At 49.6% G+C, this 15,895-nt stretch overlaps 1 protein-coding gene across 2 annotated transcripts in view; it reads right to left on the reverse strand.

Annotated features, from left to right (window-relative positions):
• Positions 1-11,401: 11,401 nt before the first annotated feature.
• tle5 (TLE family member 5, transcriptional modulator) overlaps positions 11,402-15,895 on the reverse strand; it is a 30,915-nt gene continuing 26,421 nt past the window's right edge. The window contains exon 7 of one of the 2 annotated variants that reach the window (XM_055507796.1): positions 11,402-15,215. In XM_055507796.1, the coding sequence (XP_055363771.1) occupies positions 14,991-15,215 (225 nt within the window). In that variant the 3' untranslated portion in view covers positions 11,402-14,990. Of the gene's footprint in view, positions 15,219-15,895 lie in introns of both variants that reach the window. The other variant, XM_055507795.1, reaches the window with a different exon arrangement.

Consider the following 15,895-nt stretch of genomic DNA (forward strand, 5'->3'; position numbering starts at 1 on the left):
CTGACCTGCGTAGGCTGCTAATTAGGGCCTTTTCTTCTTCTTTCTTCTGCTCCGTCACACACAAGCGCAGCCTGTCACTTCAGCCGGCTTTAATGAGTGTGTCACACACACTGGAGCCGCGTTTTCAACGTGAGGACGGATCTCAGGTCTGTGCGACGCAGCCGACACCTGTGCGCGAGCGCGTGGCCGTCTCCACGCGAACAGACCCAGCAGCTCCTCAGCCGCTGCGCGTCGTTCTACAGGTGCCGCGTGGCGAACACGCCGCTCCGATCCCCTCCCCCCAACCCCACGCCCGCATCCGCCCTGAACGCAACACGCCGGAGTGGAAAAATGCTTCATCGATGACGGCGATCCAACAGAGATATCAATATGGTTCCGTGCCACTCTGTTCCTCACTCTGGTTTCCCACCTCCTTCGTGTGCATGCCTCCCTTTTTTTTTAAAACACTTTGACAGTCGGATGCATTATGTAAGTGTAAAATGTTCTGGCGGGGGATCTTCCGACCAGATGCAGTGGGTTCGAAAAACACACAGAGGGGAAGAGAGCGAGGTGAGACAGACTGAAAGAGAGCAGATGCATGTGTGCGTCTGCGGAATGCTGGATGAGTGTGTGTGTGTGTGTGTGTGTGTGTGTGTGTGTGTGTGTGTGTGTGTGTGTGTGTGTGTGTGTGTGTGTGTGTGTGTGTGTGTGTGTGTGTGTAGGCCGAGGTGCAGATGTCAGTGTTGAAAAATTCATGATGCCATGTTTGGAGATTCCGGTGGGGGATCTTGTTATTCAACTGGCCCTACAGAGCACACACACACACACACACACACACACACACTAGACCTACTGTACATGTGTGTGTCTGTTAAAAGATAAGCACTCAGAGAATTAGCGCAGATTTTAGCAACATGCAAAGAAAAGAGACATGAAAACGTTTTTTGGTTATTTAGATGTTTTTGCTTCCTGAGATATTTGAGATATTTCTGTTGAAGCCTCTGGGGAAAATTCTTTCTGTGGTTCAGAAAGTTGTTCAATCCATTTCATTTTCACAAGAATTAAACATTAGTTATGTACATTTCCAACAAACACAGACGTAGCCCACGTCAGAGAAAACATAAACACAAGGCAGTAAAACGAGAAGTATAAAGAAAAGAGTCGAACTGGGACAGCTGGTGATGGGACGTTCAAGAACATCAAAGAAATCTGACATTTCAGCTTCAAATTCATTTAACTCTATATTATCAAGGATCATTGTTATTTCATTGACCAGTCTTAAGTACTGTATCATTTCAGCATGATTCCAGACGCAGTCTTTTCCACAGCGTTTTCCTCCTGCTGTAAACACATGAACTGTAATAACCGCGTCTCAACAGAGCAGGGATTTAAACTCTCACGTCGTGGTGGAACAGACGGTTTACAGCCCTGCTGGAAGCTGCTCCTCAACACAGCGCAGCTCTGGGCCAGATGTTAAGATCAATATGCAAACGCGCTGATGTTTCACAGGTATAACCAGCTTAGCTTAGCATCTTAACAAGCTAACGCTGTGTCTGTTGACTGTTCAGCTCAGACACGCGAACGTTCCCCTCGCAGCGCCTCCCAACTGGAAATCAGGCGATTTGGCTTCATCCTAAAAAGGACTTAAGTGTCGTGAATGTTACAGTGTGGTGTCTGACGGTTGTGTTACTTAATTGTTCGCAGCAACGGCATTTTTCTCGTCGGCGCGAGGTCTGGACTCGGAGAAACAGCCGGCGACAAACTGCAGCTGGGAGAAAACTCCAAGGCCCCAGTGAGCGACAGCGCTCCCCGGTCTCCATTACACACATTACACGTGGCTCCTGTGACACTGTGTTTGTGGAGCGAGGTGAGCTGGGCGTTAGTGAGCACCGTTCATGGACACAGAGCGCTCCAGGCGCAAGTGGAGCAAGTTGGGGCTCCGCAGGGCTGTAATGGAACCTGGCAGCGGCCGACGTGACGAACCCCGAGCCTGAAGCAGGAGGGGGTCTGTGTAATATTTACCCTGAGTCTATTTGTCTCGTTGACTTCTCTATTTTGGTTCTTCGTGTTTTATTTGCGTTCCAGTTTTCTCAGCAGCGTTTTTTTTAAATCAATCCTAAATATCAGATATTCAGGAGGGTGTTCTGCTTCTGTGGAGAATCTATAAAAAGGGATTTTCATGATAATGTTTTGTTATGGAAAACAGACACTGAAGAACTTGTTCTGAAATATGTAAAAAAAAAAAAACGTGGTCCCCTGGTGACGGTGTCATTTTCCCGCTCTCTGTTTTCTTTGTAGTCCCGGAATGGAAGTGGGTTAAAGCGTTAAGTAAACAGGCGCCGTGAAGGCTCGGGGCCCACGCAGCCTCGCCAGCGCTCGACCCGGGGTTTCTCTGACCCACTGTGATCTCCCGCGGTTCGGCTTTGCTCGCCCCGAAACATTAGACTCAATGAGTTCTTCATTTGCAAGAACGTACGTTAAATGCATGAGCAGTTATCTACTATAATATCCTTCCACGCTTTGTGTCAATCAAACCGCTGAACACGTTCAACCTGAGCTTCGAAGCTAAAGCAGCTTTTGCTTCACATGCAGACAGATAGAGACATCAGATTTTTTTTCCTCCTAGCTGATGACACACACGGCCTCGACGCAAACACGCGGCCGCGCGCACAACCGCCGATCTACACACGTGCGCACAAACCCGCACACAAACCCACGCACGTACGCGCGAGCGCGGACACGCCCACAAACGAGTGCACATGCGTATATCACACACACACACACACACACACACACACACACACACACACACACACACACACACGCACACACACACACATCTTGGCGCGCTGCCTGGGCCATGTCATGCCAATTAAGTTCAAATACTAAAAGCGTTCCATCTGGGATTTCCACCCCAACCCACAATATTAACCCTGTCCTGAACTGAGACACGCACGCGGCGCTGCCGTAAAACCGCCTACACTGCGAGCAGAACCTGCACTAACCGGCTCAGACACAACTTTCCTCCACAAACATTAACCTAGTTTCGCTCACACCGCCTTCATGCACAGACTCACGTCACACCGATAGTCCTGTCGGGGACACAGGATCCGTCTGGGGCCAGAACACCTATATGGACCTCAAGACTTATGCAGCACGGGAACATTTAAAGCTGCATGTGTTACGCGTTGGGCGAACCGTGGCAAACGTGTCCTTCTGTTACATTGCATTGTTGTTTGTGCATGCTACAAAGCAGCCCTGTAGAAAATTTGCTTCCATTTTATGACACATAGTCCTCAGTGACAGCAGCGTTTCCCTGGGAGAGTAAATGTCAAAGTGACATTGAGCGAGCATCAAGCTAGTCTGGGCTGTGTGTGTGTGTGTGTGTGTGTGTGCGTGCGTGCGTGCGTGCGTGCGTGCGTGCGTGCGCGCGTGCGTGCGTGCGTGTGTGTGTGTGCGTGCGTGTGTGTGTGTGTGTGTCTCTGACCCAGTCTCCACGTCCTCCGGGACCGGAGCTGGCTGACTGTTCCCAAGCTGTCACCAGACATTGACTCGGAGCGCTACACACTCAGCATCGACACACTGACTCACACACCGGCTCCATCCATCAAACTCACAAACACGTTCAGAGGAACTTTCAAACCCACCTTCGCCAAATTAAAGTGGTCTCAGCTCCCTCAACGGAGTTATGCCAGAAAGCAACATTTCTCAACATCTCTGCCTTTTTACGCCCGGAATTTGATTTGTCTTCCAGGAAATATTTGCTTATTGAACCTTCTAACAGGAAGCGCTGCTGAGGCATTCAGGCCACAGACAACAACACTAACTCACAGGTCTCCACGACCGCTGACAACACAACGCAGTGTGTGTAGCCATAAAACAACGCGGGCGCAGAGGACGGGCGCCGTCAGGTTGTTCCTGGGTTCACACTCACTTCTCCCGTTTGTCGCGCAACTGCTCGCTTCTCGTTAGCACGTCAGTCGGTAGCGAACGAAGCGGCGAATGAAGCCACGAGCGAGGTTCCCGTATCTGTTTTAAAACGTCTAATCCCGGGCGCGTCGCTCTCTGCCGGATGCGTGTTGGTGTTGTTAAAGCTCAGCAGACAGCACTGTACAAATATAGCTGAGTAACAAGGCCTACTGCAAATAGAACAGAAGTGAATTTAATCAAATCAACACAGCATGCTCTATGTTCCAACGTTCACCCTCTGGCGGCTCCTCACTCCTCCTCCTGCTTCCTCTCTCCCTCTCCCTCTCTCTCTCTCCCTCTCCCTCTCTCCCCCTCTCTCCCTCTCTCTCTCCCTCTCTCTCCCTCTCTCTCCCTCTCGCTCTCTCTCTGTCTCGCTCTCTCTCTCTCTCTCTCTCTCTCTCTCGCTCTCTCTCTCCCTCTTCCTCTCCCTCTCTCTCTCTCTCTCTCTCTCTCTCTCTCTCTCTCTCTGCTTCTCTCCCTGGGAAACACAGATGCAGGAACACACACTGCAGCACCAAACTTCACCTTCTCACGGCGCTGCTCAAAACTTTGCTCACTAACTTTCATTCCGCTTCCTCGTGGCTATAATTGTTTCTCTCTCTCTCTCTCTCTGTCTCTCTCTCTGTCCGGTGTCTCTTACCCACACATAAACACACCTAGCGAGCGGATTGCAGCTCCCATCAGCTGGTCCAACGCGCAGCGCAACATGAGTCATCGTGTTCATCATTTGCAGCTTCATCACTGGCCAACGTTCTGCAGGTCGTAATTATCGGATGATAAACAGCACTGGGTGCTGTTGTCGGACTATTTAGACAACAGGGAGCATTACGCTGGGAACAGAGCATGATGGCTGGTCTGTGTCCCAAGAGGCATGAGCATAGTTCATGACGTGTATGTGTGTGTGTGTGTGTGTGTACTTGGTCACGTGATTTTAGGGCTGAGGTTAGAATTGAGGTTTGGTTCAGATTTGAACAAAGGTTAGAAGTCTGCCTTTATTTGTGATGGTTTGGGTGAGGGACTAGGGAAGGCATTATGTCAACGGAGGGCCTCGCCTCCATGTAAGTACAAGGATGTGTGTGTGTGTGTGTGTGTGTGTGTGTGTGTGTGTGTGTGTGTGTGTGTGTGTGTGTGTGTGTGTGTGTGTGTGTGTGTGTGTGCTCGCTCTACAGCCTCAATTACGCGGCAGTCAGTCAGCCAGTGGACCATCCAGCCGGGTCCTCGCAGGGCGTAGAAGCAGCCTGGTAAGCAAAACGAACCACAGTGGCAGCGCAAACAGACCGCAGTCAGACCACATCACGGCCACAAAGCACCCTGCCATTTGCAGAGTCTGGCCGTCTGCAGGGAGCGAGTGGAGGCGGCGGGGGGGGAAGCAGGGAGGAAGGACTCGGGTCGGAGGGGAGGGGGGAGGCCGGCGAGATTGGCGGAGGCGCGCGATAAAGGAAAAAGTGAAAGAGGAGTGGGAGCGGCGAGACAGGAAGAGAGAGAGGACAAGAGGAAGCGAGCTGGCAAAAGGGATGAAGTGCTTTTGAGAAGGTAGGAACAGACTGTCGCGGGGAGAAAGGCGGAGGAGAGACAAGCAGAAAAGCAGATTTGAAGGAGGAAGACATTTACACAGACCAAGAGCCCAATTTGAGCATTTCCTAAAAAATGTAGCTTTCCATCTTCCGTCTGTCTGACGCTCGCTATATTTACTGCTGGCAGCTGAGTAATTCAGCTGCCAGAGGCTTCGCAGTGGAGGAACGCGTGGTTCTAATAGGCGGCCCTGATGTTGTGAGGCACAGGTAGCCAGGAAAACATGCTGCCAGCGCGTTTCGAAGGGGGGGGGGGGGGGGGGTGCTTTAGCATCATTTAGGTGCGTTTCTCCCTGAAGCCTGAAGCGCACGCACCTGAAACCCGAGGCAACCGCGAGCTAAACATATGCTGCTTTTAATAGAGCCGAGCGCTGGAGCCTGGAAACGGCTAGAAACAGTTTGTATTGATCACGTAGCACGTTACATTGCGACTCATGACGTCTGCTGCCGGGAACGTGTGTGCGAGCTGCAGGTTCACGGCGGTCACGCCCGCTTCCATGATGCTTCTGGACACAACCCAGCGAGGAAAGAAGCGTTGGGACGCGGACTGGCAGGCGAACAGCAAGAAGCGTATCACAGGTGACAGCTGAAAACACTCGGGAATCAGGATTCCTGCAAATGAGCAAGTCCAACGCTGCACAGGCCGTCAGGCGCGTTTCTGAAGTCGCACAAAAGGAGAACGAAGCCATGGGAGAAAATCTAAATACGACCAAATGCCTTCCAGAGCGGCATTTCTGACTTTAACCTTGGTGCCTCTGCAGCGGAGCTGAAGAAAACGTGCATGCATTTTTATTATGAGCAACAAAGGGAAGGAGAGGAAATCAACAAAATTAGAAATGTGAAGTATGCGCTGGCAGGAATATATTAGAGGCGCACGCAGGGGCTGAGAGGATCTAACATTAGCACTGGTGTGCTTAAGAGACTCACTGCAAGCAGACCATTATCTTGTCATTGGCGCTCACTGCAAAGCTGCTTTCAGGGCTGAACTCAGATAAATGGAGCTGGAAAAGAAAAGCTGCGAGATGGAGAGACGGACGATGTAAAAGAGGAGTATAAACAGAGAATCAAAGAGGCCGAAAACAAAAAGGCAGAGACACAGAGCGGAGACGTGGCTGGAGAGAAACTGGAGTGAGATGGAGAGAGGGTATCAGTGAAACAGAAGAGAAGCAGAGACAGTTTCACAGCGAGGAGAGACCCTGGCCACTATTGTAGTGAGTTCGCCTGAGGTGTTTTCAGACCGGCACTGATGGATGGAGGTCGCGAGCGGATGAATTAGTGATGAGGATCAGGATGAAAGTGCTTTCCACAAACAACAGAGCGCAGCCGACGGAGCCGGGGCACCTGGAGCGGAGACCAGGAGCCAGGAGAGCGGCAGCGCTGGTTAGCGCACGCTGAACCGCCTGAACCCGCGCCATCAGGCCGCTGATTCTGGGAGGAGCTCGTTTGGTTCACGCTGCCTGTGGTTTGTGCAGCAGAGAACAGGTGGAACACGTCCCGCGAGCTGGTTCCGCCGAGGCTCCTCAGCGCCTCAGAACGACAGCATCCGACCAGTAATCAGATTTAGATGATGATAAATCATTTTTCTTGGAATCAGTAAAGAGGCCGAGAGAGCGACAGACAATAATGTGAAAGAAGAACAGAGAAAAGGAGAGAAAGGAGAAGAAGGAAGAGAAATAGGAGCGAGACAGGCAGCAAACGAGCAAGAGAGAGAGAGAGCGGGCGAGCGAGGGCACTAAATGAATCTGGTTAGCCTTCAGTTACAGGGACTCGACTCCACTGCAATGCCTGTGTGTGTGTGTGTGTGTGTGTGTGTGTGTGTGTGTGTGTGTGTGTGTGTGTGTGTGTGTGTGTGTGTTTGTGTGTGTGTGTGTGTGTTTTAATGGTTTGGCAGAGATGTGTGGAACAAACATTAGCATTCGTGTTCATGGTAAGTAGTGTTGAAACATTCAAGTCTGCGTGTGTGTGTGTGTGTGTGTGTGTGTGTGTGTGTGTGTGTGTGTGTGTGTGTGTGTGTGTGTGTGTGTGTGTGTGTGTGTGTGTGTGTGTGTGTGTGTGTGTGTGTGTGTGTGTGTGTGTGTGTGTGTTACGTGTGCTGCTGTCACCAGGATTGGAAGTGACAGGCAGGAAGTATCAGAGGCAGCTGGGTAACAGCCCACTAACCACACAGGGGAGGGCTCTACACTACACAACATTACCACTGGGGGTAGAGAGAGAGAGAGAGAGAGAGAGAGAGAGAGAGAGAGAGAGAGAGAGAGAGAGAGAGAGAGAGAGAGGTGTGCTGAGAGGGGGCCAGAAACAAAATCGGACTCAACTTGAATAAAGCAAAAATGTGTTTTGATGACTTTAAATCAAATTACACCAATAAACATATTTTATCCTGAACCACTGGAGGTTCAAGGAACAGTCTGACCCTGTGTGATCATCAACAGAAGCCATAGACGAATCAGGAGTAAATAGGCCAGTGGGCACAGAGGTAAAGTCATTAGGCAGCAGAACATGAAAAATTCAGAGACAGAAACGATGACAGAGATAGATGATGACTAACAGCGATAACGCAAGAGTCGTTATGAGTCAAACACGCAGACGGGATTAGACATGAAAGAGAAAACCGAAAGAGGAGGAGTGAACGAAACGGGGAGAAGAGGAAGAGAACAGGAGATGAGTAACCAATGAGAGGAGGGAACAGAGAGGAGGCAGAAGGTTACAGCCAAATATCAGAGGAAGAGGAAGGAGGAGACGAGGAAAGGTCAGAGGAGGAGGCAGGAGGCCAGACGGAGCGCGTGACGAGAGGAGAGGAGAGGAGAGGAGAGGAGAGGAGAGGAGAGGAGAGGAGAGGAGAGGAGAGGAGAGGAGAGGAGAGGAGAGGAGAGGAGAGGAGAGGGAGGTTGTTTGTATCTCATAAGGCTCCATTAAAGTTTGAATAGCTCTCATTTCTCTCCCTCTCTCTCCAGCTGCTGGAGCAAGGAGGAGCGGGACAGAGATGAGATTAGAAAAGCAGGCCAGGAGACCGTTTCCCATGGTGCATCACTGGAAGCATCTGTATTAGACCGGGCTGTGTCAACACCGACTGCTCCTCCAGCTGAGGCTGAGACAGAGATAGAGAGAGACAGAGTGACAGCGAGGATGGGAAGCAGAGTCTGTGTGGCTGACAGTCACGCAGGGAACGACGGAGAGGAGAGGAAGAGGGGATGAAGATGAATAGAGCAAGCCTTGAAAAGAGAGAGTGAGGAACCATTTATATATAAAAGAGCATCAAAGGGGCAGAAACGAGCGAGAAAAGGAGGAACGAGTAAAAAGTGACAGTGATGGATGAGAGAGACTGATGATGGAAGTAGGAATGGATGGATGGATGGATGGATGGATGGATGGATGGATGGATGGATGGATGGATGGATGGATGGATGGATGGATGGATATAGGGATGAAGGGATGGATGGATGGATGGATGGATGGATGGATGGATGGATGGATGGATGGATGGATGGATGGATGGATAGATAAAGGGATGGATGGATGGATGGATGGATGGATGGATGGATGGATGGATGGATGGATGGATGGATGGATGGATATAGGGATGAAGGGATGAATAGATGAATGGATGGATAAAGGGATGGAGGGAGGGAGGGATGGATGGAGAGATTTAGGATGGAGGGATAGGGATGGATAAATGTAGGATGGAAGGAGGGGTGTATGGATGGAGAGATGTAGGATGGATGGATGGATGAGAGAGACGGATGATGGATGGAGGGATGCGGGGGTGAGAGGGAGGAGAGGCAGCAGGCTGAGATTGACAGCCTCCTTTCCTGGGGACGGATGAATAAACCGGCGCAGCGGGGGTGGGAGGGGGTGCGGCGAGAGTGAAAAGATGGGAGAAGCGCGAGCGAGGGATGACGGGATGGAGGAGGGGAGGTAATGAGAGATAGAGTACGTCTCTGTAATCAAGCCATAAAGGAGCGCAGAAGCGAGGGAGCGAGGGGGGAAAAGACGAGTGGGCTCTGAATGAGTCAATCATGATTAATCAAGACGCTTCTCACTCGCTGCCTCTCTCCTGCACTCTGTCCCTTTCTTCGGCTCAGACTCATCACCGCCACCATCGTCATCATCATCATCATCATCAAACACACACAGCAGCGTGTTTCCCAGCACGCTCCTGTCAGCACCGTGTACCCAGACACATGTGACAGAACCAGTGTCCCAAACATCAGAAACCACCGGCGTTCACATTCAAAGGGAGAATAAATACTTCATAAATGATAAATAAATTCTATGGAGCAACACGTTCCACGTGGTTCTGTTCGGTTCTGCCACGAGCAAAAGGCAGAGGTAGATTGGGACGATGACGGGTCGACGGGTCGGGGCTCCTTCACCAGACGTCTCCGTCATTCTGAGCTATTTTCAGATTTTCAGCCAAAGTTTGCCCCGTGATTCACTGAACAACAGGGGATCTCTGCAGCAGAGGAACAAGCGACACCGGCCATAATTAATAGCAGGAAATATGAATCGTCAGAAAGACATTATAGGAAGACTACGTGTCCTTTAATGTGCCACTAATTAAACAACGTGGGATAATTGTGTTCTTGTCTCGTTTCCACAGGCTCTGCTGAAAAAAAAAAAGTGAGTGGATGACAGAAACCTCCCCTCTGCTGCTTCCTCTGCATCACTGCCTGTGTGAATCCTCAGACAGAAAGAGAGAGAGAGAGAAAAAAAATAGGGCACTTTCATATTTATTTAAGTGTCAGATCCAGACGCGTCTGCAGGGAGGGAGCAGGGCTGCAACCACAGGAACTCAGGCTTCACCAGGCTCTTCTCTGTGTCTTAACACACACAGACACACTTATCTGCTGCATGGACGCACGGGGGAGAAGCAAACACAGGAAGGAGAGAAAGTGAGAGGAGGAAATGACAGAGAAAGACAACGACGTGTTGCCACTGACACACAAAAGAAATCCATGAGTGTGTGTGTGTGTGTGTGTGTGTGTGTGTGTGTGTGTGTGTGAAAGGGGAGGAGCTGAGAAAGGCAAGAAAAAGCTCAAGTGCTAATAGACAAAGTCATAATGAGGACGAGAGAAAGGGGCTGAACAGAGAGCCTCTGTCAAACAGATTCCACGTTCATCCTGGGTCCACGCGAAGGGACAGGAAGTCCCTAATATGGTGCGTCGCACAAACACTGGAGCGAACGTGAGAATGCCTCGGAGCAATTACCTGCTGCTTTGACCTCAGCGCAGGTGCTGCTAAACGTAAATCAACACCTCCTCCTGCTGGACGTGCGCTGAACTGCAGGGACGCACGGATCCTCCTTCAACGAGGCTCTCCTGCCTTTATCACATCATCAGATCAGTGACCCGCCGGCTCTGCCTGCGTTTGAAGCGGACACCGCAGCTGGAGACCAGCTCTGACGCTTCCGCCTCCTTAAACCGGACACTGCACTGGGAGGAAGTGGCGTCATGGCAACGGGGCCCCAGCGTGAACACCTGTAATAACGCCGTTATTGTTGTGTGGCAGCTGTCCAGCAATCAATTCCCTGAAGAGACCTGGTCATTAGCTCATTGTGTCACAGGCAAGTTAGACAGGGGTCTGTTCCACAACGGCTGGGTGGACCGGACCTAAACACCACTAAAGTTAACATTTGAATCAAAGGCTGTGTCCTTTGTGTTAATGTTGTGTTGCAGTAATATTGTTTAAAGAATCGTGGCCCATCCACAATAAGTGTCTGTGTTAAATGCTGGATTTGAGAAACCAACTCTCCTCTAATACACTGCTTAACTTTATAATAACTCACATGGACAACCAAAGGTACATTATAACACATGCTTCACCTGCCGTTTATGTCTACGCCATCAAACACTTACAGCAAAAATGAGTTCACGCAAAACAGCCTCAATGGTTTGATTGACTTTATTTGTAAGGCACCAGAAGTCCTTCCTTACTGCAGAACATTTCATATTACTTATAGTAAATGTTTTTGTACTTTTTAGAGTTTTTTTGTTTGTTTGTTTGTTTAAATGAAGCTATGATTTCAGACACAAAACGTTTTTGCCAAAGTACACACTTTCAGGTTTTACATTATACACAAAATAAGTGTTTTAAAAAAAAGACCTTTACAAAGCTCAAAACGCTTACAATGCTTCACGCTATGGGGCAAGAGGTTGGGAGGGTAGGATGTGGAATGGGTGTAAAAAGATGGGAGAGGGTCAAAGGGTCAAAGGTCAACACACTGCAGTCCCCCCCCCCCCCCCGGTGTCACATTAGTTTTGTAACACAATAGCACAACAATCATCCAGGACAGACAAGAGAAGATGCAGCCATATACACATAAAGCTTTCTATGTATAACTGTATACAAAGGCGAGCACCTCCAACTACTTTAACAAATACATAGAATTTCTGTTGTATGTTTATATCATCAGCTTTTTAATTCTTGTTCTAGTTCATATCGATTAATATATAAAATCAAAAAGAGGAAAGAAGGTCAAATAAAACAAGTGCATCGTTCACAGAAAATTTGGACCAAACATTAAAAAGTCTCCACTAGAAATAAATTGTTGTGGGATCCCCTGCAGACATGCACTGATACGTGTGTGTGTGTGTGTGTGTGTGTGTGTCTACATGCTCTGCAGCCACTAAATGTACAGTAAGTAGCTGGATGAGGGGGCGGGGCTTCATTCACAGGCAGAATAGTGAGTTCGCTTCAGCTGTAGGAAGGACAGCAACGCGTTCCATCTGTGGTTCAACCACCGACCATCGAACCTGTACAGCTCTTTATACACGCGGTTTGTGCTGACACAACGATGAGCATCCCACCAACGTCACCGTCACAACCTGAACCCACAGACTTGAAATGTCTCAGTATTATCATGGATGTAATAAACCTGCACATCAGCCTTTAAACAAAGCCAAAGTCTGAGCCCAAAAGAACTGTGCTTTTTCATTTAATGGAGCGGGGAAAAGTTAACAAAACGTGTGTGTGTGTGTGTGTGTGTGTGTGTGTGTGTGTGTGTGTTGAAACCCCCCCTGTAATTTGCTACAGAGGGCTTCGTGTTACACACGGGCGTCCTCCCACACACGCACTTCCACCTCTCGCGCTGTGAACATGTCACATATGTATCAGTTCAGTGTCTGGCGTGTAAATGGTGATCACATGCGGAATCATAATTACAGGAAAGGGAAGAAACCACTTGGCCCCTAACATAAAGCACATGAGGACACGAGGCGCTGCGGGTAGTAAATCTGGAGCGCTCGTTAACTCAGCTAGAGTTCTGCTCACGTCACGTTATCATCACATCATTTCCCGAAACCTCCACCTGATGTCTAATCGCACAGAGTAAGTGAAAACACCTGCGTGTGCAGGGGAGCCGGCGTTTGTGCTTCATCTGCTTGATTCTGTGCACAGGGACCGTGCTGCTGATCAGCCAGCGGCGAGCGCAGGTGTGAGACAAACTGACACTGATGCGTTACAGCGACACACGCACCACTTTAACAAATACAGAAGATTTTCCACTGTATCTGTCTATCATCAGCTTTTTATTTCTAGTTCTGGTTCATATCAATCGACATACAAAAAGAAAAAAAAAGTTCAAATAAAACAAGTGCATCATTCACAGAAAATTTGGACCAAACAAGAAATTGATGTGTGTTCCCCTGCAGGCATGCACTGATAAGTGTGTGTGTGTGTGTGTGTGTCTGTGTGTGTGTGTGTGTGTGTGTGTGTGTGTGTGTGTGTGTGTGTGTGTGTCTACATGCTCTGCAGCCACTAAATGTACAGTAAGTAGCTGGATGAGGGGGCGGGGCTTCATTCACAGGCAGAATAGTGAGTTCGCTTCAGCTGTAGGAAGGACAGCAACGCGTTCCATCTGTGGTTCAACCACCGACCATCGAACCTGTACAGCGATTTATACACGCGGTTTGTGCTGACACAACGATGAGCATCCCACCAACGTCACCGTCACAACCTGAACCCACAGACTTGAAATGTCTCAGTATTATCATGGATGTAATAAACCTGCACATCAGCCATTAAACAAAGCCAAAGTCTGAGCCAATCTAAACAGTCTATGGATTTAGTTCCACTGCAGACATTAAAACAGAGAGGGGACATGCTCCACCGAAACCTCCACCTGATGTCTAATCGCACAGAGTAAGTGAAAACACCTGCGTGTGCAGGGGAGCCGGCGTTTGTGCTTCATCTGCCCGATTCTGTCCAGGGACCGTGCTGCTGTTTAATGCTGGGACAGGCCCGCGTTCCGCTCGGGCCCTGAAACTGGCAGAGAGGATCCTTCAAAGACGCACGCTGCCCTCTGCTGTCAAACACACAACATGCACGCCCGCGCCCGCCTCCGCTCTGACATCAGCGCCCATTAGAGACGGAGGAGGCGGAGGCGCGTCCTCTCCCCGCTGCACGTCGTCCCAGCTCAGCTTTGTTTAACTACTGATGATGAAAATGCCAGTCAGCTAAGGTGCTAGGTGGATTTATGTACTACGGGTCAGGAAGGAACCATAGGTCAGGGGAACTACTTACTGAGGGGGGTTGTCATCTAGATGGATAACTCTCAGCGTGACGCCGGCTCTAAGAAGGTGCTTTCCCTCAGAGAAATTTAGGATAATACACAAAATCTCGAGTTTGTCGACGGCAGACATCTTCTGCTCTAAAAGTTTTTGGTTAAGATGTAACTTTAGCTTTACACAGCAGTACAAGTACCAACTTCCTCTCTTTAGATTGGGCATTAGGGCAAAGGTTAACCACTGATGGGACCATTCAAACTTTAAACGCTGGGCACATGCGTCCTGCTAAAAACACTGCTGATCTCTGCCACACGTTTACCTCAGGTACAAGAATGCTGCGTTGTGTCCGACAAGTTTAGGAGCTTGCCAAAGAATCCCTGTGTTTAACATTTAACCTGTTTTGTCACCTATTGTACAGCGCGCTCAAAGCAGTGCAGCCTACAAAGGAACAGAGGCAAGAGGTTGGCAGAGGACTGGGAGGAAGCGAGGCATGGACGCGGAAAAAGTGGAATAACAGCAACAGGGAGGCAGGAAAGAGCAGAAATAGAAAGCAGTAGTTAAAAAAAAATAAACTGAAAAAGCGTAATCATATAAAAAAGTTTTTGAAAAAAAGGGACAGAGTGTACACAAAACAGAGACCTAGAGAAGAGAGGATGACAAAACAATCCTGGTGTGGTTATATGAAGAAATGAGGGCTGGTCTGACATAAGCTCTCCTCATTGAGTTGGTTAGGGGTCTGTAGCTGGAGCTGTGGTGATGGGATTGATGCCCATGTTAGCCGGGGTCAGAGCGAGAGCGAGAGAGAGAGAGAGAGAGAGAGAGAGAGAGAGAGAGAGAGAGAGAGAGAGAGAGAGAGAGAGAGAGAGAGCAGGAGAGAGAGAGAGAGCAGGAGAGAGGCTGGAGGCCGAGGGGGCTTGGATCGGGGGATTCAGGTCTCTGGGTAAAAACAGAGCTGAATGGGAAACGCCATCTAATCGGACTTGTCTCCGTCCTCCTCCCGGTGGCTGTCGACCCCGTCGCGTGACGCCTTCTCCTCCTTGGCCAGCTGGGCTTGGGAGGCCAGCAGGGAGGAGAGGGAGAAGAGGCCGGAGGAGGTGGTGACGGCAGGGAGGGTCGGCTGGCTCAGGCCCAGCGGCAGGGGGGTCATGGGCAGAGCCAGGCCTTGGAGCTGAGACAGCTGGTGAGCCTGGAGCTGCTGCTGCACAGAAGACAACCAGACACAACTTAGACACAGCGGGACACACATCACTGCCACATACAGCAAATCTGCAATAATATACATCACAAATAGATATATTATTTATTATACAGCCCCCCAGCACTTATAGCGCAGGCAAAATATGACACATATAATTGATCAAATACACGCTCAGTGAGAAGTGGAAGATCTGCAGATCTTATTCATAATGGATGCCGTTTCAATATATAACCCCAAGCAGCCAAGTCATACACGGAGAGGAAAACAGAGCAAGTGCAGAGCGCTGTAAAATGAAATCCAACAGAGACGAAGCAAAAAAAAAAAAAACAACAAAAAAAACAGCCACATCAAAACGCATGTAAACCGTCTACGACGGGAAGAGCACGTCTGATTTTAACAAAAAGACTAATCGTTACTGCCGAGCCCCTGCACTTCAACAACGCCCCGCTGCGCTCACATTCAACATGATGACACACAAGCAGGTTGATGATTATGACAATCGTGATCGACTTCTCATCAGCAGCATCCGACCGCCCACGCCCGCTCCGACGGTGCCTACAGCGTCAGCATAGGTTCTACATTCACTACAGCTGCTACGCGACAGACGCGTGAGGTTAGCAGCACCTTCCATAAGGCTCAGCTAGCAGCTAGCTCGCAAGCGGCACACACAGAGACAA

This window comes from Betta splendens, chromosome 4 (genome assembly GCF_900634795.4).
Source record: "Betta splendens chromosome 4, fBetSpl5.4, whole genome shotgun sequence".
NCBI lineage: Eukaryota > Metazoa > Chordata > Actinopteri > Anabantiformes > Osphronemidae > Betta > Betta splendens.